Source organism: Ictalurus punctatus, chromosome 11 (genome assembly GCF_001660625.3).
Source record: "Ictalurus punctatus breed USDA103 chromosome 11, Coco_2.0, whole genome shotgun sequence".
Classification (NCBI taxonomy): domain Eukaryota; kingdom Metazoa; phylum Chordata; class Actinopteri; order Siluriformes; family Ictaluridae; genus Ictalurus; species Ictalurus punctatus.
Window position 1 is genome coordinate 8614461 of NC_030426.2, and position 27243 is coordinate 8641703.

At 38.6% G+C, this 27243-nt stretch overlaps 1 protein-coding gene across 3 annotated transcripts in view; it reads right to left on the bottom strand.

Moving 5' to 3' along the window:
* Positions 1–2412: 2412 nt before the first annotated feature.
* ca16b (carbonic anhydrase XVI b) overlaps positions 2413–27243 on the bottom strand; it is an 87914-nt gene continuing 63083 nt past the window's right edge. For all 3 annotated transcript variants that reach the window (XM_053683646.1, XM_017480345.3, XM_053683647.1), the window contains exons 9-29: positions 24271–24455; positions 23200–23308; positions 22890–22939; positions 22077–22788; positions 21725–21863; positions 19241–19332; positions 15321–15412; positions 13089–13185; positions 12379–12461; positions 12107–12241; positions 11842–11976; positions 11170–11330; positions 9212–9347; positions 8877–9023; positions 7439–7526; positions 7073–7149; positions 6758–6886; positions 6227–6373; positions 4583–4725; positions 4339–4474; positions 2413–3348 (exon numbers count right to left, since the gene is read on the bottom strand). In XM_053683646.1, the coding sequence (XP_053539621.1) occupies positions 3202–3348; positions 4339–4474; positions 4583–4725; positions 6227–6373; positions 6758–6886; positions 7073–7149; positions 7439–7526; positions 8877–9023; positions 9212–9347; positions 11170–11330; positions 11842–11976; positions 12107–12241; positions 12379–12461; positions 13089–13185; positions 15321–15412; positions 19241–19332; positions 21725–21863; positions 22077–22788; positions 22890–22939; positions 23200–23308; positions 24271–24455 (3140 nt within the window). In that variant the 3' untranslated portion in view covers positions 2413–3201. The remainder of the gene's footprint in view (positions 3349–4338; positions 4475–4582; positions 4726–6226; positions 6374–6757; positions 6887–7072; positions 7150–7438; positions 7527–8876; positions 9024–9211; positions 9348–11169; positions 11331–11841; positions 11977–12106; positions 12242–12378; positions 12462–13088; positions 13186–15320; positions 15413–19240; positions 19333–21724; positions 21864–22076; positions 22789–22889; positions 22940–23199; positions 23309–24270; positions 24456–27243) is intronic.

Below are 27243 nucleotides of genomic sequence, written 5' to 3' on the forward strand. Positions count from 1 at the left end.
CTGCAGCCCAGTCTCTGAAGGGAGGGGATCATGCTCTGCTTCAGTATGTCACAGTACATGTTGGCATTCATGGTTCCCTCAATGAATTGTACCTCCCCAGTGCCTGCAGCACTCATGCAGCCCCAGGCCATGACACTCCCACCACCATGCTTGACTGTAGGCAAGACAAACTTGTCTTTGTACTCCTCACCTGGTTGCCGCCACACACGCTTGTCACCATCTGAACCAAATAAGTTTATCTTGGTCTCATCAGACCACAGGATATGGTTCCAGTAATCCATGTCCTCGGTCTGCTTGTCTTCAGCAAACTATTTGCAGGCTTTCTTGTGCATCATCTTTAGAAGAGGCTTCCTTTTGGGACGACAGCCATACAGACCAATTTGATGCAGTGTGCGGTGTATGGTCTGAGCACTGACAGGCTGACCCCCACCCCTTCAACCTCTGCAGCAATGCTGGCAGCACTCATACATCTATTTCCCAAAGACAACCTCTGGATATGACGCTGAGCACGTGCACTCAACTTCTTTGTTCAACCATGGCGAGGCCTGTTCTGAGTGGAACCTGTCCTGTTCAACCGCTGTATGGTCTTGGCCACCATGCTGCAGCTCAGTATCAGGGTCTTGTCAATCTTCTTATAGCCTAGGCCATCTTTATGTAGAGCAACAATTCTTTTTTTCTGATCCTCAGATAGTTCTTTGTCATGAGGTGCCATGTTGAACTTATATATATATATTTATATATTCAGACATTAGTGTTAACTCAAGAAATCTGGAAATATAAAGAATTCACAACATTAAAGTCCATAAATAAAGTTATGTGTAATAAAGTGGAATGACACAGGTCACACGCTAAGAAAAGGCAATTCTCAAAAGCAAGGTACGGCAAGGTACCAGCTGAAATCTGTAAGTAGATAGAAAGTAATTATACCTCCTATCTGTGCAAATTAATATCAGCAGGGTTAGTAAATTGATGGTCTATAAAAAGGCTTTTCATTACCAAGGTGTCACACAAGAAACATCTCATGATGGATAAAAGCAAACAGCTATCCCAAGACCTTCGCAACCGTATTGTTGCGAAACATATTGATGTAATCGGATACAGACGTATTTCAAAACATCTGAATCTTCCAATCAGCACCATTGGGGCCATTATCCGCAAGTGGAAGCAACATCACTCCGTCATCAACCAGCCAGGTACAGAAGCTCCTTACAAGAATAATCAGAAGAGTAGCCCAACAGCCAAGGACCACTTGGGAAGAGCTCCAGAATCACTTGGAGGCAGAAGGTGCCATCGTCACAGAGAAAACAATAGGTAATGCACTCCACTGCTCACGCTCAGCCCGCAAGACTCGATTACTAAAGAAAAGGCATGTCGAAGCTCGTTTAAAGTTTGCGACAACTCATTTGGACAACTCTATGAAAACTGGGAGAGTGTAGTGTGGCCAGACAAGAGCGAAATTGAACATTTTGGCTGTCATACCATACACTATGTTTGGAGAAGAAATGGCACTGCACACCACTCTAAGAACACTATACCAACAGTGAAGTTTGGAGGTGGAAGCATCATGGTGTGGGGCTGTTTTTCATCGCATAGTACGGGCAGACCATATAATTGAAGGAACGATGAATGGAGCTCTTTACCAGGAGATTCTTGAGAAGAATCTTCTGCCATTCACCAGGATGATGAAGATGAGACGTGTCTGGACCTTTCAGCAGGACAACGGTCCAAAACATACAGCAAATGAAACTCTCAATTGGTTTCAGAGAAAAAAAATCAAGGTGTTAGAATGGCCCAGTCAATCACCTGACTTGAATCCAATTGAACAAGATTTAAAGACAACATGTTTAGAAGAATGGGCCAAAATCACACCTGAATACTGCGGCCGATTAACTTCTTCATAGAGGAACCGTCTTTAAGCTGTCAATATAGGCTTCTCTACTAAGTATTAAATACATTTCAGTTAGTGTGTTCAATACTTTTTTCCTGTGTCATTCCTCTTTATTACACATAACTTCATTTATGAACTTTAATGTTTGAATTTCTTTATATATGTGGATTTCTTGAGTTAATAAGTCTGATGAAAATTTCATGTGAATAGCCTCATTGGAAATATATTTACAGAAAAAAATGTTGATGCGTTCAATACTTATTTCCCCTACTGCATGTATAAAAATTAAGTATAAAAGATTTTGAAAGACATTTCCCCTATGTATGGAGACTTTTATACCCTGTATATTGCACCCTGTATATTAATGTTTCGTAAGGGAATCCTGGTTTCAACATGCCTAACAACAGCCCTTAATTACCTGCCTCAGGTAGTTAGCTGTGGCTCTGTGGAGTCTTTGATTTAAGCTGATTTCATTTAATTAGCAAAGCTCAGACAAATAAAAAGACAGAACACACCTTTTTTATATCAATATATTTATATATTTTACAAAACAATAGAAATTCTACCAATAACAATATATGTTCACAGTTGGTGTTATGATACCACATTGAAATAATATCTATATTAAATAAGATAAACCAAGGGCACACGGTGACAGTCCATTGAGCACAGTTTGATGATTCTCTGTTCAAACACATTTACTAACCCTGGTCATTAACTGACATGTTGAGTGAGCTGGGTGAGAACAGGGAAATAATATCTACTGGGCTGGAGTCCTGCTTTCCAGGCTGCTGTTGTGCACCCCTGAGTTAGACTGAACATGGTATATCTTAATAACATATTATAAAGGAAAAAACCCATTAATCCAATATTTCCTGTCACGAAGGTAATAAGGTGAACATGAGGAGCTTTAGTGTGAACTGTTTAGGTGTGTATTAGGCAGCTATCTATGTGCTAGTGTGCTGACTTGCAGTTGTTTTTAGTCCAGTTTCACTGCTTATTGTCCTTCCAATAAAACAACGAGTTAAATGGCCAGAGTGGGTGGAAATCATCTAGGCATCAGGCAGTAACACTGACAATATAGTGCAAAGTAGACAGCTGCATTTTGTTGTGTGTAGGTGTGTTGAAGAATAAGTTGTGACACTCAGCAGGATAACAAAAAGCAGCAAAAATAAATATCAAAAGAATTTTTCATCAGTGTACAAAAAGTCTTTAGACTTTTTTTTTTTTACTTTATCAACGAGTCAGGCAAAAATAAAGGCCTCAAGGAAAGTCTGCCAAATGAACTCGTCCCTTCTTGTTTTCCGGAACCTTCACACCAGAGACTCCATGCTCTCCGATGGATTGGCTTTATCCGTTTTCAGAATCCTCCCATGTCTTCCCATATAGGAACAGAAAATTTCACTGTCTGTACTACCAACCAGGCTGAGCATTGCTTTGTAAAGATACTGATAATGCTCCTGAAAAAGAGGTAGAGAAGAAATGAGGAATACAGATTACAGTGCACTTTCAGTTGGTGATCGATGGACCTGCGTTCATTAAAGGACAAATCCACCCTGACACCTGATCTTAAGTGGCATCAAAAATGTATTTTGCAATGAAATTCTGAGTTAATTCTAGTTTAAACTTTGACATGTTCTCAACCTAAACAGACTGATGTACCGGCGCTTTAGTCTAGTCTGTCCAGCTCTCTCACTTTCTCATCTGTACGCTCTGCTCAAACACATACTGTAAGTTTCCAAAGCTTCAACTTCCATGCTAATACCATCATGTGCATCATTTTGTCGACTCTCTGCTCGATTTTTTCCTCATTTTATCTATTTAACTCTGATGTAACTTCACTGGCAATGTGCCCCTGTGACATCAGAGCTGCTGATAACCACTAATGTGTCATTGGAATAATGAAAATTCAACCCCAATCAACAAATTAGCATCAGAATCACAAAGCACATCACAAATAATTCAATATAAACATATTTAAGGTGTTTCAGGGTGGAAGCCTCCTTTAAAGTCTCAGTGAAGTGCCTTGAAACTCACAGCGTTATTTGATGTGTTTACGTAATTTTCACTGAATCAGGAAGTCAGGGTAGGACATATTGAGTGGCTCCGCACCCTTTTAAAATAGCCAACCTCAATAGCTCACCTCACAGCACGGGCTAAGCCGTACTTGACAGTTAGTACCATAGATTTTTATATTGTTGGGGCGGGACACTTCAGATTCTAGAGAGCATTTGATTGGACAGAAAATCTGATGAGATGCTGAAGTGCAGAATGATGTTATCAAAATTGTTGATCTGTATTGGTGGTAGAGAGAGACTGTACATTTTGAATGCATATGTCTTACAAATACAAATTTTGTCATTGTTTGAGTCACACTAATTTATAGATAACCTAAAGGCAAAACAGTATATCTGGAAAGACACAAAATTTCACTACTCTTAAAATCTTACAATGTCTGTGAAGACCCCTGGGCGCATGAGATTGATCATCTTGGCCACCTGGTAGACGTCCACAGCGCTTTCTATCTCCAGCTGCTGATACAGGGTGGTGAGAGCACACAGCATCCCTGCAGAAACACCTCCAAACCTGCAGAGTCAAAGCAGGAGGAGTGAGGAACCGAACGTATTTCTACCCAGTAGTCACTGTAACATCTCCGTCACCATCCATACTGTAAGACATGTGCAGGACACTCACTCATCATGTACAATAGTGGGACCATCTCTGGTCATGGCCTCCTCTTTGATGATGTTGATGAGCTCAAATGTGTTGCTAACAGGACCAGTGAGTTCAGGCCAGTTTGGACACTGAAAATGGCGAACTTCAAGCACGTAGTCGTCCTCAAATACACACACACAGACACAATGTCAACTATAATAGTTTCATTGTCTGATTATTAGCATACTATATCTACTGTTCTTTACAGAAATGACAACTATAATTTGAGGGACTGGCTACTCTGAATTGCCTTGTGTGAATGAGTGTGTGAATGTGGTGCTTTGTGATGGATTGGCATCCCATCCAGGGTGTACCCCTGTCTAATGCTGCATTCATGGCGAGGTTGCAATTTGGAATTCCCGCCTCCAAACTTCAAGAAATTTCAAGTCGTGGGGTAGTTTTCTCAACTACCAGTTCGTTCCCCTTTTATGGAGTGACGTCAAATCAACATTGTCGCTCCCACTGTGAACTTTTCAATTCGTTTATAGCAGTACTGGCTTTAGATCAGTTAACATACAGACAACGTACTTGGTTAAATCTGTAACAATGACCATAGTAATCACTGTTATGAGCAGGATAATCATCAATGTCATGAGTTATCACTCATATAACTAACGGTATCACTGGCTAGCTTGTTGCTAATGTTATTCTCTACTGTCTGCTATTGTTGCTGTACTGCAATTTCAATCCAACATGTTGCATGAATGTTTGAAGTTCACTATAGTAGAACAGAATATATATATATATATATATATATATATATATATATATATATATATATATATATATATATATATATATACTGTTCTACTATATTGAACTTCAAATCATTGGCTACATCACTCTCTCCTCTCTACCAATGACTGCTGTCACATCATCCAGGAGGAGGCTACACACTAGTGGTGTTTGAGGAGATTTCCCCCACCCCAATACTATGTAAAGCGCTTTGAGTGTCTAGAAAAGCGCTATATAAATGTAACTGTAAAAAAAAAAAACAGTACCAGTAGCCACTCAGGCCTGTAATTGTAAAATTGCAGTAAAGTAGCTTCTTATGAGTTTTACATGCTCTGACATAGCAAACAAAAAACAAGCTTTTGTGGGGGTGTCCATGTTTTTTCCAGTTCGGACGAGGTGGGAAATGACGTCATTAGACGTCAACTTGCAAATCACCAATTACAAGACACCATGAACACAGCTTTAAACAGCACTTACTGAAAATTTAACAAATATATACAATAACCCACTTTTGTTTGAGTTTAGTGGATAAATTGTTTATAAATCCTTGATAGGTTGCAAAAAAATACAAATAGGAATATTTCAACATTCTGAGAGCAATGAATTTTCGGTGTTTAATGCAGACTGTTCAGAGTAGTTGTAGTTAGGTTAGTTTATGTTTGTGGAGATGTTTTCCATGGTGCTGTCAACACGTCCATTCTAAATCATTTAAGAGGAATGGTAGAGATTGATAAACCAAATTTCATGTTTAAAAAGATGCTTATGTTGTTAAGTATTTTCCCTATTTAAAAAAAATAAAAATAAAATCAGCTTGATATAATGACCTACAGCCAGGGTAAACTCTGAACTACAAGCATAAATGTTTGTATTGCTGAGAGAATGAAGTACTTGTGTGGCCTCGAGGATAAAGTCGTGGATGATGATCTGCTGTTCATCGCACAAACACAGTGTATCAGTGTTGATGAGGGTTACGGTAAATGCTGCACAGTTCATGGGCTGTTCTCTACTGGGCCAGTACACAAACTCGTCCTCCGTCTGTGAGAATACACAAGCCACGCCATCAATCATACATCAGCATTTTTGAGTCTTTAGATATGAACTATTTGCCTCATTTTACACAATGTACCCTAATTGCTCGATTGGTACCATGAGCAATCAATCACTAACATAAATATAGTGCTATAAAACCAGCATATGTAGAACTACATGTTAAATATTATCCTCCACACACATGTCTTGAGGTCTACATAATACGTTTTGGTAACTGTTCAGTGCAAGCTGGGTTCTGAAACAGCTTAATTATAATATTTCAGCTGCTTCTGATCTGATTTGTTATCCTAATTTAGTGGAAAGTTAATTATGAAATGTAAGCCACATAACATTTTAAAATTATATTTTCATTGCTAACATTCTACTTACTAGACTGAGATTATCTGGCAGCATGATGATGACTTGAACGTTGTGATCCCAGATCATCCTCCAGAAGTCCATGGTTGTGTGAGGCAACGGATGCTGGGTAATAATGAACTCATTGCTTCTGTAGTAACCCTGTCATTGATTTAACACACATTTTAGCCTTAGATCCATCTACCATCAAAAGTGTGATAAAACTAACACACACACAATTGTTTGTATTTTTAGGCTTTGTCTAAAACTTTTTCCATGATTGTGGATTGTGTTAAACATTGTATCCATTTTCTCATCCAGTTTTGACTAAAAACATTTAGTTTGTACCGTAATGTAAGAGGCATTGATGTAGTCCGTGCCCTTCATTCCACGGAGAGGAGAAAGCAAGACCCGAGCTTGCTCCGCTGCGCAGAGAAAAAAAAAATCCTATATTTCACCTGACTGTAACAGCTGCAAACGACTGCAGAGTACACTACATAATGCTATCTACTAAAGGTCACTTGAATGATAAACGACATCCTTCTATAGAAAGATCACTTAATAATATTTGTGAAGGTTAAGCTTAAATTGCAATGTGTGCAGAAACAGAAAATGATCTTTCATCATTTGGAAAATGTGAAATTTATAACTCCAATTCTCATGTTAACTTCTTTATAATGAAGGGAGTGATGCATGATGTTTACTGAGACTCACACGGCACCACTGAGGAGTTTCGGTTCTTCACTTTGTTGCAGTCTTTCTGGGCACTGAAGCACTTCTGGATGTTACACTGCATCACCAGCTGAGGAGATGTATAACAATTCACCAGCAGGGGGAGCAAGTTAGTTTAACTGAGCAAAGAGTAAAAAACAGTATAGCTCTCAGGAAACATTGTTCATAATGTGTAATAAAGGTGTAATGAAGCCAAAATTTTCATGAGCTTAGTCAGTGGCTCTTCAAACCCTGAGAATAACAGGCTAATCATAGTTTTTAAAAATTATTTTGGCCAGGTTGAAATTTTATTTTGATTCTCCCAATGTAAAGTCTGTTCTTCAGCCTGCACTTTATCCTGGATCCTGAGGACACTGGGCATAATGCAGGAATAAACCCTGGATGGGGCATCAGTCCATCGTAGAACACCATGCACACATACATTTACATCTAGAGGCAATTGATCTTTGGCAATGTACCTGCATGTGTGTTTTTGAAAGGCGGGAGAGAACCGGAAATCCCAGGGGACACAGGGAGAACATGAAAAACTCCATACAGACAGTAATCGAGCTGTGAGGAGGCGTGTGCATTGTATTATCCATCCATTTTCTGTTCCACTTATCCTACACAGGGTCGCATGGACCTGGAGCATATCCCAGGCGACACCATGGACGAGGTGCCAAGCCATAGCAAGGTACAATCACACACAATACGAAGAAATGCCAATCAACCTATGACGTATGTCTTTGGACTGGGGGAAGAAAGTAGAGTACCCAGAGGAAACCCCTGAAGCACAGGGAGAACATGCAAGGCCCGTGCACACAGGGCGGAGGCGGGAATCAAGCCCCCAACCATGGTGGTGCGAGGCAAATGCGCTAACCACTAACCCACCATGCCTCTTGCAATATATCAAAGGACAAAAATATCACATCACTATTATTGAAGGCATTTCACTATACACAATACGTATCATGATATATAGGTTTACTAATATATTTCTAGCAATACACTAGTTTGTTAGTTTTTTTTGCTTATGTACATGTCTACAAAAATAAATGTATCTTATTCATAAAAATCTGTAAAAAAAAACAAAAAAAACAAAACCCAAACTTTTAACATTTTACAATTTTGAAAATGAAGAACAAAATTTGCTTCCATTCAGTTTGCAGTATAAAAAGCAAGCACAAAAATAAAAAGATATCTCCATATCTCAGAACAGTGCATTTAGATATCATTTATCACAATTCTTAGTTTGTTATTAGGTTCCATATTTTTTAAATATAATTTATCAATATTTTATTAGCATATTGCCCAGCCATAGCTGCGAGGCAGCAATGCTACCCGGTGCACCACCATGCCATCTGGCATTTATGTAAAATACATTTATATAATATTTATTCACAGCTCTACTTGGGGAATTACTTTGTATTGCTTGATTCACCTTAAACTGTTTCTCTATGTGAGTAGTGCCAGAAGGACTAAGGGTGAGGATGTTGTTCACATAGCTGTGGAGCTTGCAGGCAGGAACTTCAGTATTTTTACCAAGCATCGCCTCCATCAGAGCATCATGGATGAACACGTACTGCTCCTGTAGAAATATTTTTTTGTTGTTTATTCATTTCTTAATTAGGCACAATCCGACATTAAAAATAGTTCGTTTTGCTCTTAACACATGGAATAGCTTCAAAACATCATTCTCCTGATTCTAGTCCCCATATTGTCTTCATATCACACAACCAATCACAGGTATATATGGTTCCTTCACCACATGCTCACCTCTGTCTGGACGAGGTAATTGCGCTGGGTGCGGATGTGTTTGAGAAAGCCCAATACATTCACCATTCCTTTATCCTTAATCTGCTGGAGCATGCTGTCAATCACTATATATGTGCCTGTCCTCCCCACGCCAGCACTACACAGAAGAGAGAGGAGGTGAAAGTCTACAAAGTCTGTATGTTGATGTTCAACAAATAAGTAAAGTAATCAATCTTTCACTACACTTGTATGCAGTTTATTATTATGTGGACATGGAATGGACTGCAGTGAGAACCAGAGTTTCAGCTTAGACATTTTGGTGCCAGCCAACGTGTCCGGGAAAGATGAAGTTTACCGGACAAACTGGAATAAAATCCAGCCATCTCATTTGTTTATTTTGCACTGTAACTTTTGGACTATGCATAGTGTATGCGATTGTGGGGGCGGAGGCGTGGTCAAGCGTCAGCTGTGGATGGAGAAGAGGCGGGTCGGATCGGCAGGTGATTCTGACCTGTGCTGGATTAGCCTGAGTTTACTTGTGTGTGTTTGTTTGTGCTTACAGTGCCTCCCATAATGAGCGAGAGAGCAACAGAGAGAGAGAGAGAGAGAGAGAGAGAGAGAGAGAGAGAGAGAGAGAGAGAGAGAGAGAGTGAGATGACCGTGTGCGTGTGTGTGTGGTTGAATGACTTGAATAATGTCGAGCAAACAGAGTACACAGTACAGGAGAAGTATTTGAGAAAAAATATATATTTGCGCAGACACAGAGACCTTAATAATGTGTGCAACTGCGAATGTACTTTGTCTAACGTGTGTTTGCTTTGTGTTATTATTAAATTTCAGATTTTATCGGACAATTTGAAATTTTAACAGTCGGTTAAAACTGGTATTTACCGACTAACGGAAACTCTGGTGAGAACATGCACTTATTAATTTTCTAACAGCTGATATAATATAAAAGCTTATTGACTCAACTGATTGCTTATAAACACAAACATTTCTGCAGTTTGCAGTTAAATCAGTTCAACCAAACCATTTTTATCATTCATGCTGTTAGCATGGAGTCTTTCTCCCACTGACGTATGCTAGGGTTTTGTGGTAAAAATTGTGGGTTTTTTTTTAGCCTGTTAGGATTTTTTTGATAGCAGTGGTACAACCTCTGGCCTTATATTGTTCTTCTATTGATCCTTTGCTGTGTTCCTTGCTTTCTCTTTCTGATTATTATTGTGGTTGGTTGTATTGTGCCCTGCAGTGTTTGACCCTGGTCTGCTCTAGAGCTCTGAGTTCAGCATTGTGTTTATCTACTCTGTTTGCCTGGATTTTTATTATTAAAATAACACCTCCAGCACATGGATCCTCAACCATTTGTTATAACACTAAATATTTCTTATATGTATGCATACCTATAAATTAATTGATTTAGTACATAATTTAATTATATTAAATCGGATTAATTATTGCACATCCCATTAAGTAATAGATGACAGTTTTATATGTGCATTTAGGGACAGTCAGTATCAATACATACAAAATGACTATTGTTATTTTTAGTTTGAGAGTCTGATATGATGAACCTGTATTACACCATTTAATTTATATACAGAAAAATATACAGTGAAAACGGTATTAACTTTTCAGATGGTATTATGCTTTTCAAAACATTGCAGGGTTCATGTGTCTAATTCCAAAGGTCTTGTATGCTGGACACTGAATTTGATATATTTATGTCTATAAAAAATGATAGAATTAATGTTCTGTGTGCAGCATTATGAAGATGTTATTTAATAGTCACAGGACTGAGAAGGATAAATATTTTGTCTTTTTGTATTCTAATAAGCCAAATATATAAATATCGCATGTATTCTAACAACAACATCAATGATAATAATCACAATTATACTATACTACTACTACTACTAATAATAATAATCATAATCATAATCATCATCATCATCATATAAGTATTATTACTATAATCGTACCTGCAGTGCACTAGGACAGGGCCAGATTTTGGAGCACGGGCTGCAGACGATCTGGAGATGAATGTGAGAACTGGTAGTGTGTACTCAGGCACACCCATGTCTGGCCACTGAGTGTAGTGATACTGAATCACTAATCTCTCATTCTGTCTTCCCTTTTGACTCTGAGGAAAAAAACCCAAAACATATTTTGACACAAAACCACATTTTGCCTATATTTAAAGTCTCCATGAAATCAAAATAGAAGTTTTGTGGCTTTTAGTATGAATATGTTAGCCTTAAGGTTATCTATAAGCTAAAACAATGACAGAATTCACAAGTAGAAGATATATGTGTTCAAAATGTACAGTCTCTCTCTACCACCAATACGGATCAGCAATTTTTTTTACATCACTCTGCACTTCATTGTCTCATCAGATTTTCTGTCCAATCAAATGCTCTATAGAATCTGAAGTGTCCCGCCCACAACAATTGTAAGTTTCCTGGCTTTGAGGTAACTTAAAAAAGGGAAGGACCCACTCGATATATCCCACCCTGACTTCCTGTTTCAGTGGAAATTATGTCAACACATCGAATAACGCTACACATTTCAAAGCATTTCATGGGGACTTTAACCAAAAGAAGAGACACAACACACAACAAACCTATTTATGTCCTGCTGATGCAGTGACTGACCTTTGTGACTCTGGTGTTGCGTATGAGAAAGTGACGTAGTGTGTACCAAGCAAGCATCTTAGTGCTTTTCAGTGTCACTACTATACTTCCATACTCTTCAGTGTTCTCTGAGGGCCAGTATTGATCACATTTTCTCTGTGAGAAAAAAACAACAAGCTGGTCTAAGTTGAGAAATAAGCAGTTGGTTACAATCCCGTATAACGCACAAGGAGTTCACATACTCTTAGAAGAGACTATGATTGTAAGTGGGTTGCTGATGACTTACTCTGCCCTGCTCCACTAGATTGGTGATCATGACAATAACACTGATGCTTTGTTCCCAGATCATTCTCCAGAAGTCTTCAAAGGTGGATTTCAGTGGCCCCTGAGCAGCAATATACGCTCTTGGTCTGTTATAACCCTAAGAGAGAAGAGAGCTTTCTAAAACACAAGCATACAGACATACACATGCACACGTGTGCACGCACACACACACACACACACACACACACACACACACACACACACACACACACACACACACACACACCTACTTACATCAACATAGTTTGCGTTGATGTAGTCAGTGTGTTTGGAATCTTTTCCTGCCAACGGTTGCAACTTCACTCTGCTGTGATCATCTGTTGGACAGACGAAAATGCAGCCAATGTTTTTATCACAGCTTATGTCACACTTGTGCAAAATATTACAACCCCCATTCCAAAAAAAGTTGGGACGCTGTGTAAAATTGAAATAAAAACAGAATGCAGTAATTTGCAAATCTCATAAAGCCATATGTTATTCACAATAGAACATAGAAAACATATCAAATGTTTAAACTGAGGAAATGTACCATTTTAAGCAAAAAAAACAACAAGGTACTCTAAGATGCTCTTTTTATACCCAATCATGTTACTGACCTGTTTCCAATGAACCTAATTAGTTGCAAAATATTCCTCCAGCTTTTTCTTTTTAGTAACACTTACATTTCCAGCCTTTTGTTGCCCCCTTCCCAAATTTTTTGAGATGTGTTGCGGCCATCAAATTAAAAATGACCTTATTTTTTCCTTAAAATGATACATTTCCTCAGTTTAAACATTTGATATGTTTTCTATGTTCTATTGTGAACAACATATGGGTTCATGAGATTTGCAAATCATTGTACTCTGTTTTTATTTACATTTTACAGTCCCAACTTTTTTTGGAATTGGGGTTGTAATTTGACAATAATTTGTAATTTGTAATTAACATCTTCACTGAACACCCACAGGCCACTATGTTGATGTATCTGTTTTTATGTTTGTTGTCTGGGTGGTTCGAATGCTCCGCTGTAATCTCTATATCACCCACAGAATGCTGAATGTCCTATAGAAAGAAAGAAATAAATAAATAAAGAAAGATGTTGTGTAGTTGTTACAGTAATGATAACATGTCTCTCACATTCTTCAGAATGCCATGTTGATAATCCATAACCTTTGATTTTTATTCAGCGGTTTATACTTGTTAGGTTCAAAGTGGAGTCAGAGCCTATCCCTCAACCTTTGATTCGACAAACAAAACTTAAAGGCTCCATGAAAGCAAAATGGAACTTTTGAGACTTTTAGTATGAATATGTTAGCCTTAAGGTTATCTATATATATAAAAAATGACAAAATGCGTATTTGTAAGATATATGCATTCAAAATTTACAATCACTCTCTACCACCAATACAGATAAACAATTTTGATGACATCATTTACATTTACATTTATTCACTTAGCAGACGCTTCTATCCAAAGTGACTTACAAATGAGAAAATACAAGCAAAGCAATATACCAAGCGGAGAACAGTACAAGTAGTGCTACCATACAAGATTTATAATTGAGTTCCAGAGAACTCTCAGAACTCTCAGTTGTTGTTTTTTTTTTGTTTTTTTGTTTTTTTTTAAAATAATGTGGGGTTGGCATTTTAGGGATTAGTTTAAGTGTTCATGGAAGAGGTGGGTCTTTAGCTGTTTTTTGAAGGTAGTGACAGATTCTGCAGTCCGGAATGAGGTTGGAAGTTCATTCCACCACTGAGGGACAATTAGTGTGAAGGTTCTGGAAAGGGACCTTGAGCCACGCTGAGTAGGTATTACTAAGCGTCGGTGGTTAATCGATCGCAGATTACATGAGGGAACGTAAGCCTTAAGGAGAGTATTGAGGTAGGGGGGTGGTGTTCCAGACAAGGTCTTGTACATGAGCATCAAGGCCTTGAAGTTGAAATGGGCAGTTACAGGAAGCCAGTGGAGGGAGATGAAGAGGGGTGTGACATGGGTTCTTTTCGGCTGGTTGAAGACAAGGCGTGCTGCTGCATTCTGAATCATTTGAAGGGGTTTGATGGAGCTGGTTGGGAGGTCAGAGAGTAGTGCATTGCAATAGTCCAGATTTGAGAAGACAAAAACCTGGACTAGTAGCTGTGTAGCCTGTTCGGTGAGATAGGGTCTCTTTCTTGATGCACTTTCTGCATCATTCTGCACTTTTACTCCAAACTTTAGATTTTCTGTTCAGTTACATGAGCTCTAGAAACTGAAGCGTCCCACCTCGACATTATAAAAATCACCTTGCCGAAGTTGCTGTTGTTGAGTGAGAGAAATTATATCAACACAGCATGGGTCATAAATATGTCTTTGACTGTTCAAACACACGTGCGTTTTTTTTTTTCAGTTTTCCAACTGTTTTTCAGCTGGTTAAGAAGGAAATGTCTTGAATTCATTCACTTTGACGAATGAGGTATTTTTGCCAGCTCGCTGCTTTGTGACAGGCATTTAGACCAGCTTAGCCCAGGCAGTGAGGTAAGCCAAACAGTACTGGCTATTTTAAAATGGGGAGGAGCCACTCGATATGTCCCGTCCCGACATCCTGTTTCAGTGGACATTATGTCAACACGTTGAATAAAGCTGCGTGTTTCAAGGCATATTTATATTGTCCAAATTCATAAAAAAAGAGCTTGAAAATAGATCTCTAGTTATTCCACCACTTAGCTTTAATCCTGATTGTAATGCGCATAAATTATCCAATTTGTCCAAATCATTTAATTAACTCATCAACACAACTTTGACTACATTTTCTTCACCGTCACCATAATTACCACCCAAGTGTGCAGTGACAGTGCTGAGATTCATCTTACCATATGGCTAATAGTTTGTCTTTTGTCCTAACTGGGATGTTGCAGCAGATGTTTATTACTTAAACGGATCCCTTCTGTACAAGTATGTTTTGAAAACTCTCTGTAAGATTAAACCACTCAGGACTCATCTGCATGATGGCAGGTTTGAGGATTTATTTGGAAGATGGCTGCAGAGGATTTGCGTCTGAGTAAAACAAAGCAGGCTGAAATTGAGCAGTGTTGCTGCAGTTAGAGGATGGCTTTAATGAGACTCTCGTCTTTAATTAGCTCTTTTTTCCACAGCACCATCTGCATTATGAGGAACAGCGATGCGCACGCACACAATTACAATAAAAAAAAGTTCATACTCACATTGAATTCTTGAGAGAAGCCCTGTTGGTTATTAGAATAGAGCTCCATTACATGTTTGATGAACTGTCTGACTGAGAGTGCTTCTAGGTCATCTGAAACACACACACACACACACACACACACAATTTTACCAATGCCAATCATGCGTACTGGTAGAATACTACAGCCCTGATTTCCTAATACCACCCAAAAAAAGAGGTTTATCATCATGTGTAATGTATTATATCACACACAGTTGTGTGGTAGTCATTTGTAAATTATAATTTCATAAATGACATCACTGTCAAAGTAGGACTAGGAAACAAAAGACAATATTTAAATTAAAATTTTCAATTTGCTGTTTGGTCTTGATAGCTGTGGCATTTTCTGATCTCATGACTAAAACTCACCACACGTACAGTTGTGTGAAAAAAATAAGTACACCCCATGGAAATTGTTGACTTTTTTGACAAGCAAACATTTTATCCTCTGTGAAACAGTGCCTAATAATAATGGTGATATGCACTATCCAAATGGAAAAAATGAGTACACCCTTACATTTATCACACCTTCAAATCCATAAAATTACAATCAGGTGTTCAAGATTGGGTGCCAGTGATTAGAACCTGCTTAGTGAGTGCAGGTGTAACCTGTCTTATTTATACCCTTCTCATATCTAGTGTCTGGTGTTCCCTTTGATATTGAGGTGTGTGGTTTCATCATGCCAAGATCTAAAGAGTTCTGTAAAGCCTTCAGAAAAAAGGTTGTGAATACCTATGAGTCTGGCAAGGGATTTAAAAAGATCTCCAAATTATGTGAAATACATCATTCCACTGTAAGAAAAATCATCTACAAATGGTGCAGATTTAAAACTACGGTTAATTTGTCAAGGACTGTCTGTCCCAGCAAATTCAGCCCAAGAGCAGGCCGTCTGATGTAAAAAGAAGTCTCTGAGAACCCCAAAAGTTCATCAGAAGATCTGCTAGTAAGTCTTGAAACTGTTGGTGTCAAAGTGCATGCTTCTACAATCAGAAAGAGATTGCACAAATTTGACCTGCATGGGAGGCGTGCCAGGAAAAAAGCTTTGCAAGACTACAGCTTGCCAATGAGCATATAGGCAAAGACTAGGCCTTTCGGAATAATGTGCTCTGGACAGAAGAATCAAAGATTCGAAAGAGAATCAAAGAATCAAAGAGTGCTTGAAGATAATGTGAGGCCATCTGTTCAAAAGTTGAAGTTGAACTGAAAGTGGACCTTTCAACAGGATAATGATCCTAAGCACACTAGCAAATCCACCAAGGAATGACTCAAAAAGAAGAAATGGAGGGATATGGAATATTGTGGGAGGGATTTGAAACAGGCAGTATACGCAATAAATCGCCAGATCCTAATCATATTGCCCCGTTGTTTTTAAAATTGATTTTACTTCTCCTCTGCCGATGGATTTGTTTAATATTTCTTTATTAACTAATAAAATTCCACTTGGAAGTCAGCATTTGTAGTACCTCTATCAAAAAGGGGTGCTCCTTCTTTAATGGATAATTACAGACCTATATCTAAGCTTTGTATTCTCTTGAAATTTCTGGAAAATTTACTTAGCGAACAATTGACACGGTACCTAAACAGTCAAAATATTCTGAGTATTAATCACTCAGGGTTCCACAAAGGGTACAGTACTACTACTGCCGTTTTAAAAGTCTTGAATGATATTGGGAAATCCTTAGATAATAAGCAACATTGTGCTTGTCTTTTTATTGATTTATCAAAGGCCTTTGACAATGTGGACCATGACATATTATTAAGTAGGCTTAGATGTGTACGACTATCAGAAAATATAAGTTTGTGGTTCACTGCTTATTTAAAGGGAAGAACCGAATGTGTACAGATGGAAGGTATTCAGTCAGATCCTATGGAGGTTTTTAAGGGAGTCCCTGAAGGATCTGTGCTGGGGCCGCTATTATTCGGTATATATATAAATTGTCTTGCAAGGTTTCACTTTTACGCAGATGGTACTATTATTTATTGTCCAGCTCCCTCTAAGCAGCAATCTGTGGCTTTTTTTACAATCTGCTTTTGATATAATTTAAAATAGGTTTTGTACTTTGAAGCTGGACTTGAATTTTAAAAAACAAAATACATGTTATTCTCAAACTCTAAAATTTCTACAGAAAATTCCAGCAGTCTTTGGACTTCTCAGGGGAGCCAGTGTCAGAGTATAAATACCTTGGTATTGTTATCGATAACACATTACTTTGTTGTTTTATTCAGTGGAAATTACCTGGCAATTGCTCATCTCAATCAAGTTACAATCTTTGTGTGCTCCTTGTCAGAACTGAGCTTTGTAAAACTACTTTCAAATATGCCTCCACTTCGGATTGGAATCTTGGAATCACACATAAGTCATGCAGTACTCTGGTTAAAAATGGCATGACACATGAAAAAATTATAATAAAGTATACAGAGTGTCCCAAAGTCTCTATATATAGGGGAAATTAACACTTTTGAGCAAAATGCCTTCCAAAAATTTTCATACTTAGTTTATATTATAGTAATTTTTTTCAGAAAGCCTATAAGAATGCCTTTGACAAAAGAAGAATGTATTGAAATCATTCTCATGCCTGTATTGGGAAGCTGTCACAAGGTTGCAATGGACTTGAAACATGGCAATATCTGTTTATGGCTGCCTGTCTCAGCACTAAACAGCAGGAGGTACTGACTGTGGGTGATATTTAGACGGCGGCATCTGTGTGTGGGGAACCTCATCAGTTACCCCTGAATAAACAAGGTCTGTGCCACTGGCCATTGTTATATATAATGACCCATATGACCCAAAATGGCTCACTGCTGAGTAGGAACATAGTACACAGCTGAGACCATTATTGATTAGGCTATGATGTATTTGAATTTTTTTTGCCTTAGTTGTGGTTCTTTATTAAACTTATAGTGCTTACATAAATTAATGGAAGGGTCTTATCAAATCAAATCAAAAAACACTTGCACACATACAGATAAAGAGAGAGAGAGAGAGAGAGAGAGAGAGAGAGAGAGAAAGAGAGATACTGACTTTAACAGGGCTGCTTTGATAGGTTCTCCATTAAAGACACATTAAACTATCAACTAAAAAGTGGTGCTCTCGTAAACCTTAATAGTTGATTTTACTCCCTCTCTGTGCACCAATGCAGTCCTGTCAGTCCAGATAAACAAAAGGCAAAGCATTAAGAAAAGGAGTTGAAAAAGCAGGATAAGGACTCTACAGTCACTTTGCACTCCACTGACACGCCGCACACTGCACTTTGTATTTTACTACACGTAACATACTGCATATTTTGTACATCCATTTTGTGCACATTCCTGTACATTTCATATTTATTATTATTTCTTTTTTTTTTTTTTTTTTTTAATTTAGTATATAATACACAGTCTAAAGAGGAGTAGGCCAGGTTTTCATTTCACTGCATTATGTGCTGTACATAGTTGTGTATGTGACAAACAAAATCTTGAATCTAGATGGCAGAAACACAATAGGAGCAGCTGGTTGTTTTAACAAAATCAACTGCATGAATAGACCTATTTAAAACTCTACATTCTTAGCTGTTAGGTTTTATATATACATATACACACACACACACACACACACACACACACACACACACACACACACATATATATATATATATATATATATATATATATATATATATATATATATATATATATAGATAGATAGATAGATAGATATAGATATAGATATAGATAGATATATATATAATTTTTGTTTTCTCATTTGTAAGGAAGCCGACATTGTGTGTGTGTGTGTGTGTGTGTGTGTGTGAGAGAGAGAGAGAGAGAGAGAGAGAGGGAGAGAGAGAGGGAGAGAGAAATACAATCTTTCTATATGCGTGTAAATAAACATGTGTGAAATGCACACAAGCATGACTCACCAGCTATTAAGAATCCAGTTAAGCTCTCATTGTGGATCACTTGAGGGGAGTTCCTGTCCTCGATGTACATATGAGTAGTCTGGAAAAACTTCCTAAGAGTACAATGATTCAGGTTAGCATGATCACCTTTTAAACAAACCACATCCAGTGTCTGAATCTGGCAACCGAGCTATTCAACTCTTCAGTATGTCTTTGAATGCCTTTGAATGCAAGAATTTAATGTTAACAGCGGGTATACATGCTCTTCAAAGAGAACCAGTTAAGACTGACAAAGCCTCTGATGGCTGAGGAGCAAGAACACCGTTTAGACATTTTTAGACATCACAAGTCTGCCGCAGTGGAACTTTCCAAGCTCTGACAGTAGTCTTCTCCCTAAAAATGATGTTACTGTGTTCAAAGAGAAAACGTATTTGCAATAGTGTATTTGTAGATATTACAGAAATGCTTTCAAAGAACACCTTACCTGTAACTAATGCAGAGCAAAGAACAGATGCTATTCATCCTTGAGAGGTGAGATGAAAAGAGAAGAAAAGATGGGTGTTAGAATAGAAAGGATGAACAGTAGGCAAGGGATGCGATGAAAGAGGTGGGCCCTGGGGATCACCCTCTATACCTCATTTATATTAATGACTCACCCTTTGAAATGATGTATTATTTTTGTCTCTGTGAGTCTATATGCCTATGTGCAGTTTAAGGGGTGTTTAGCACAAAGTCCATCCAAAGCTAGAGCCGTTTAATATTCATTTATTTATTTATTTATTTATTTATTTATTTATTTATTTATTAATTAATTATTAGGTCTGACTATCTTATCAGCAGTAGAAATCTAGCACTGGCTCTGTCTCTATAACTGGTATTGAGCATTTGTGTGTTTGAGCAGACTAAGAAAAAGACTCTGAGCCATCCAGATGGATCACAGCCCACATAGTAACCTCATCAACCTATGGACTTGGCCAACTCAAAACTTTATTTCAGTTAGTACAACATACTTTCTGATAGCAATTTGTAAGTGAGTTAAATGAGAGAGAGAGAGAAAGAGAGAGAAATGGCAAAGTAATTGCATAGCAAAAATCTTACCTGATTAAATGAAAGGCTAACGCCTAAATACATGAGAATAGAGCTGTGCTGTGTGACTGCTGATAGCACTGTAATGTGCTATACAGTACGCAGTATGCTCCAGCATCTTAATGATAAACCAAACACATTCTATCCTCTCTTGGAAGCTGTCAAATATCCATCTGCTTCCCTTCCGTTCAGTTAAAAGATAACTGTTCTTTAAATTACTGACAAGCCTATTTAACCAAATCACCATTTCATTCACTTCACCATTAACTTCCCTCCACTAAAGCCAGATTGCCAATTACAGAGATGAGATTAACAAAATAGGTTTCACACAGATAATGATAAAATTATTATTATTTTTTCTCATCTCTTATTATTTAGAAATAATTTGCCAGAATGGAATGATTCATGATTGCAATGTTACAGAAATAATCCCTAGCAGTCATGTGTGTTGCTCCTTGTGGCTGTAGAATTGACATTAATTCATCTTCAATAAAAGCTTTATCCTGGTCAAGTTCATGGTGCATTCGAGGCAGGTATACAATTGGAATGGGAGGCCATTTCGTAGCTGGGCATGACACGGACAGAATGTGCAAAACTCCACATAGACAGTAACCAGGAGCTGTGAGGTAGTAATGCTACATGCTGTGCTGCTCTGCAAAATTTACATTACATTTATTCATTTGGTGGGTGCTTGTCTCAAAGTGATTTACAGCTGAACTGAACAGTTAAAGGCCTTGCGCAAGAGCACAGGAGTATTTGAACTTTTAACCTGATGATCAGTAGCCCATAGCCATAACTGTTTGAAACCATCAGTACCAGACTACTGCTACTTTTCTAATACTAGTTACATCCAGTTTGTTGGATGGTGAGGATGATCCAGAAATTAAGCAATTTCGGGTTTTGATGTAACCTGAAAGCAGCTAAATTTCCAAACAAAGATAAGTCCCTTGTATATGACAGCTATTTGCATTTCTCATTTTTTCTCCATCTCTAGTTCTACATTTCATTGCATTTTAATGGCATCTTCTAGTTGTCACAGCTGGTGCGTAGGCCTTACATACTGGAGCACAGCTGGGTCCCACCTCCAAAGACTCATTGGTAATCAAGGTTCTGCATCCCACACTCTTATGGGTGGGTGTGGCCATCGCAGAATTTATGATGATAATAGCGTATATTTTAGTAGCCAGGACAGGGCTGAGAGAATGTTAATAGAAGGATTTGGAGCTTCCCTGGGAATCGTGAGCAGGTTCTTTAAGACAGAGCATGGATTACAGCAGGATAATAACTGCTGTAATAAATATCAATATGATCAGAATGTGATAACTGAAGCTGATGGTATAATTCAGATGTTTTGAACAGGTGTGTTTAGCTCGACCAACATTCCCAATATAAGAAGGGCACTGTTGGTGAACATCTTACCTCCAGTAGACCAGGACAGCTAGCAGCATGATTAAGCAGAGGAGTGTAAGAGCTGATACCACCATTAAAGGGATAATCCACTCCATCCTGTTTACTGAGGATGCGGGTTCCCTGGACACTAAGAGTTTGCTGTTCCGCTCTGAATGGTGAACAAAGAAAAGAGCAGACTCCAAAAGTCAAAACTCACTTATATATTTTTAAAAAGAATTACCTGCTCTTATTGGAGTTTTAAAAGCAAATTCAGAAGAAGTTTAGTGACAGAAAATATCCACAGTAATTTGAGACAGTGACCCTTTGGCTATCTCTGAGTTTTATAATGTAAGCTTGAACAGGTTCTGTATGTCTCACTTACCAGTATGAATCTCTTTATTGGTAAGTTTTATGGCCTGTGTGGGGCTGCTGGCAAGCTGCATATCTGTTGTGTAATTTTCTTGCAGCCAAGTTGTTTGGCTCAAGTCTCCTCTTGAAGGCCTTAGTGTAACAGTATAGATTTTCTCCTCTGGGGCTATAGGTGATACTGTTGAGATTTCTGTATTTACAAGCCCACCTTCTCGCCCTCTTGCTCCAGATGGTGAAACTGAATCAGCTGGTTCTTGAAGTGTTGTCTGCTCTTGTTTCTTCTCATTTACTGTCACATTTTTTTCTTTCTTTTTCTTTTCCTCCACCCTCTCTCCTTCATTATCATCCTCCTCATCTTCCTCTTGTTTGTGTTCTTCCTTGTTCAGCTCTTCAGTTAGTTCTCCCTCTTCTGAGGGGAGAGGCCTGTTCCCATTTTGGGTGGTCTCAGATGTAGGGGAGGCTGGTTGTCGAGTTGGTGCAGGGCCTGAGCTGGGAGAATGGGTGGGCCAAAGGGATCCAGGGAGGGAGGAAATCACACCACCACTGAAGCCGAGTCCAGCCAACAGTGTACTGGTGACCAGAGATGCCATTGTAGTCTGCCCCCCACTGGATGGAGGCCCCATGCCGGTAGCAATGGACACGAAGGAAAAAGGGAGACCAGAAGACGACCATGTAGAGGAGCCAGAGCTAATGGGTGCCATGTCTGAAGAGGAAGACACAGTGGGCTGGAAAAGTGCAAGATGAGACATAAGAGGTGATTATTTTAAAGTGCACTCACAGCAGTGTTTGTTCACATAGCTATATCACCAACTACTCAATAACTCACCATTCCAGTTTTTATAATTCTCGTTCCTTCAAATATCCTTGTGGTATTTGCTGAAACAACACAAAATGAAATATATATATATATATATATATATATATACATATATATATACATATATATATATATATATATATATATATATATAAATATATATATATATATATATATATACATATATATATATATATATATATATATATATATATATATATATATATATATATATATATATATATGCTTATATATATGTTTATACATAAGTTTAACTGCTGTAATTATGTTGCAATATAAGAGACAAAATTATACTCACCTTTGAATAAAAGTGTTTGGCTAAAGTCACTGCGCTGGTCCCTCTGGCACAAGGCCTGCACCCTAAAGAGATAGAGAGCATCTGGGGACATGTGTGTGATCACTGCCCTCTGGAGACACACAAACATAAACATACAATTAGGTATCATTCAAAAGACTTAAGAATGATGGGAAATATTAGTGTGTGGGAACTGAGTTTGAGTTTCAACTTTTAACTGTCTTTAAAACACATTTTTCTAAATGTAGACGAATTACTCAATGACAACATGTCAAAAACTGACAAGACAGAAAATTGACAAAATGTAATTTTCCAGGACACAAATGTAGATGCAAATTCAGATTTATGTCAACATCACGAAAGCCAAAATTGCATTTATTCCTTGAAATTTCCTGATCATTCAATTACATTCTAGGTCCCAGAAATGGGAACGCTGTGTAGGATAGTCTCATATGACAAAATTGGTCTTGACTCCCTAATGTAGACAACACCCCAGCTCCAAATTGAAATAAAAATGTAAATGGGGTGCAGAAATGATTAGGGAGACAAAATGTGTTGGAGTCGAGAGCTGTAATTGGGCTTTGGCCGTAGTGGATGGATTTCTCCAATTGAATCCAAATCTAATTTGGCCAAGCCAGAAAAAAAGATTGGCAGCTTTCATCACAGACGTTTCCCCGGCTTGCTGTGCCCACCCTTGTTGTCATGGAAACCAGAAGCCCAAGATGTAGAAGACCAGGCTGACACTGTGACTGATGAAGTAAAGAGTTTGGTGCCTGGTCATCAGACTCCCAGGAAGATACAACACATGTTGTCTAATTCTATCAGCTGTGCAGAGTCTTTGAGGTATCTAGGGCTCCATACTGGCTTGGGGGACTACTTGGCCTTTTTCATTAGCTGCTTCTTGGTAAATATCTGTTACAGTGATTGAGCTAATATTGGTGGCGCACTAACCTAGTCTTAGAATAACAACTAGTTTTAAGATAACAATGCCCTTTAAGCCCAAAGTAATTGCTTGCTGTTAGTTATATCCTTGTCTCTTGAAGTCTGCTGATGGTTATGACCTGGGATACTCACAGTGTGGTGCTCGCTGCTCTGGGTAAACATCTTCTCAATTGTTACGTCATCCTTAACCCAGCTGTAGGTGACAAGGAAGCCCACAAGGGGTGGGTGGTAGATAGTAGAAGGGCGATCCCAGGTCAGTACCATTGCTGTTCGGTTCAGAGGACGGACCTTCATGTTGTCAGGGATGCTGCTGCAGACTGAGGTGAGAGAAAATAGCAGAGAGAATGAGATACAGAGAGAGAAAGAATCAGAAACAGAAAGAAACAAAGCAGAAAAAGAGAAAGATAAATGCAACATGTAATATGAGATCTCATCTCAACAAGAAAGTAGAGAGCTTTTCTCAATTGATTAGGGATGGTGTGATTGAAGATAAATGAGGCAAATTATACTGTGAGCACATCCATGATCTCAGGCACATGGATCCCTGATACAGACTGAAGGTGAAGCAAAATCTTTTCTTGCTGTCTGACTCACCAAAGTGTTCAAACCAGACACTGCTTCACAAAAGGCAAATAACACACGATTTCATCTCATTCTGTCTCCGAGCTCTCATACCACTTCTGTGTGCTTGTATGTGTGTGTGGCTGTTAGCTTGTATGTGTGTGTGTGTGTGTGTGTGTGTGTGTGTGAGTGCATGCATGTGAGTATGTAGGGTTTTTAGCAGATATGGGGACCTGAATTACACCTTTACTGATTCACAACATGACTCGGAACACAGGACTGAAGAATCATGAAAATTTTCCAGGATACAAATCTGAAGAAAAAAACATTTAGGATGAAGTAATGAACTAAATTAATAAATCTGTGTCTTGTGGTTTTGTCAGTTCCATGACTGCCATGAACAGTAATTTATTCACGTGTAACTCACAGTGGTAAAATACAACACTGGAAAACAGGGTGAAGCAGTGTTAAGAGCAGAGCAGTTTTCATATCTCAGTTAACGTTCCCAAAAGAATTCTTAATTACAGTTTAGAAAAGGCCATTCAAATGAATTCTGAAACATTTCAGTTTGAAACTGAACTAAGACTCTCAGTTCTTTCTGAAGTGCATTGCTAAAGTCTTGAGACATAATTTCAACTTCATCTCAGGCTTGACTCAAACAAAAAGTGACTTCTGGAATCTAGATGTGATTTAATTGAGGTATACAGTTGAGATTTGCAGTATAATATCTGGGCACTATCAAAAGAGGTGCACTCATCCTGCATGGCTGATAACCCCCACCCACTTTATGTGCAATTTGAGCTATAATTGCAGGTTATTTTGCTGTTCAATAATAAAAAAAATATGAACAAGAGCGTAACTCATCACAAGATCAATAGAATGGCCATTATTTTAAGGGCAATGAATTTTTTTTTATTACAAACATCACAGAAAACATGGTTGTTGTCTATCTAAAGACTACCAAAAGAACAAGCTTATTAGCTATAATAATGGTGGTATTACCAATGATACAAATAATTTTCCTGTTGACATCCCTTATCATGCAGACCATTTCTTGTTTTCATTAGACAGAGAGTACCATATATGTGATGTACATTTTTTTATGAAGACTACATGTAGCAGTTATATTATTCCACTACTGGTCTCTCTTCACTGGCTACTGGTGAATTTTAAAACTGAACACTTGGAACACTTTACTCTTTTCTATAATGTTGTTGAACTCTGTGCATGTTTTTATGAAACTGCGCTCTTTGTTCCCTTGAATTTCTTTTTTTCCTCTTGCATTTAGCATTAGCACCTCTTGCATTAAATGACTCTATTTGACTGCATATTTGTAATGGGTTTTTACTATTTTTAGGCTGAGCTTCTATTTTATTTTAACTGATTTATGTTTGGGGTTATTTATGTATTTGTGTATACATTATTATTATTATTAGTAGTAGTAGTAGTACTAGTAATAGTTAATAAGTAGGTAATAGTAGTATTCTTTTATTACAGTGTTAGATCAATGTGTTGTATTGCCTTGTGGAGCACTTTACTATTAATCGCACAGGTAGATGTTGACCTGCTATGGCATTACTGCCTGTCACACCTCCTCCGGTGCCCATAGGATTACCCCACTTGTCCTTGAGCCTTGGAAACACGCCTAACGCAAATAAAGCCATACAGGCCTCCCCAGTGGCTAAGGCTGTAGCGAGCCCCACTGGCACCGTTAATGCATGCTCAGTGCCACTGGTTCCATATGGCATAGGTCAGCAGGGTACCACCACTCAACAACGTTTCTCTCCTTTAATGCTGGAACGTCTCCAGGTGGAGAAGGAGTGGCAGGGACACCCTGCAATTCGACCTCGGGTTAGGTGTTACTACCCCAACAGTTCTCCTTTCTCCTCACCCAGAGCCAAAAGATGCTCTTCTCTGCCTTTTCAACCAGGTCTTTCTTTCTTTCTGCTGGTTTGCTCCAGTTACTCTCATATTCCTCAGGAGGCAAACAGTTGATGTTCCAACAAAGCCACGGCATCCTACTTCTAATGGGTAGATGCTGGTTCTCTAGAATGCACTCAGCAATCTGATCAGAATACTTCGGTCTCTTCCTCTCAAAGGCAGCTTCTACTACCTCCTCCCATGGGCCAGTTAGCTTGATGAGAAGCACAGGTTTGGCGCCGCTGCACCACATCACTATATCAGGGCGAAGACTTATGTTGGTGATCTCACTAGGGAACTGGAGCTTCCTGCAAAAATCATTGCTCATTCTCCAGTACTGGGTGAAGGGAGCTAACCTTGATGGAACTCTTGGTGAGGGCTTGTGTTGCCCCCACCTTCTCTGACAAATTGGATGTGCTGACTCTCTGGTGGAGGATGACCTCCACTCATGGCCTGTCTACACCCCTCTAGCACCTAGGCCAATATGCTCAGAACTTTAATGTGTTGCCGCCTGTTGAGCCCTTGTGAGAGTGCTATCTTGCAGCCTGAAAAGATGTGCTGGAGATTTGCATTTGGACTGCTGCAGAGGGGAAAGCATTCTTCCTGGCCAAACCACTGGTGCAG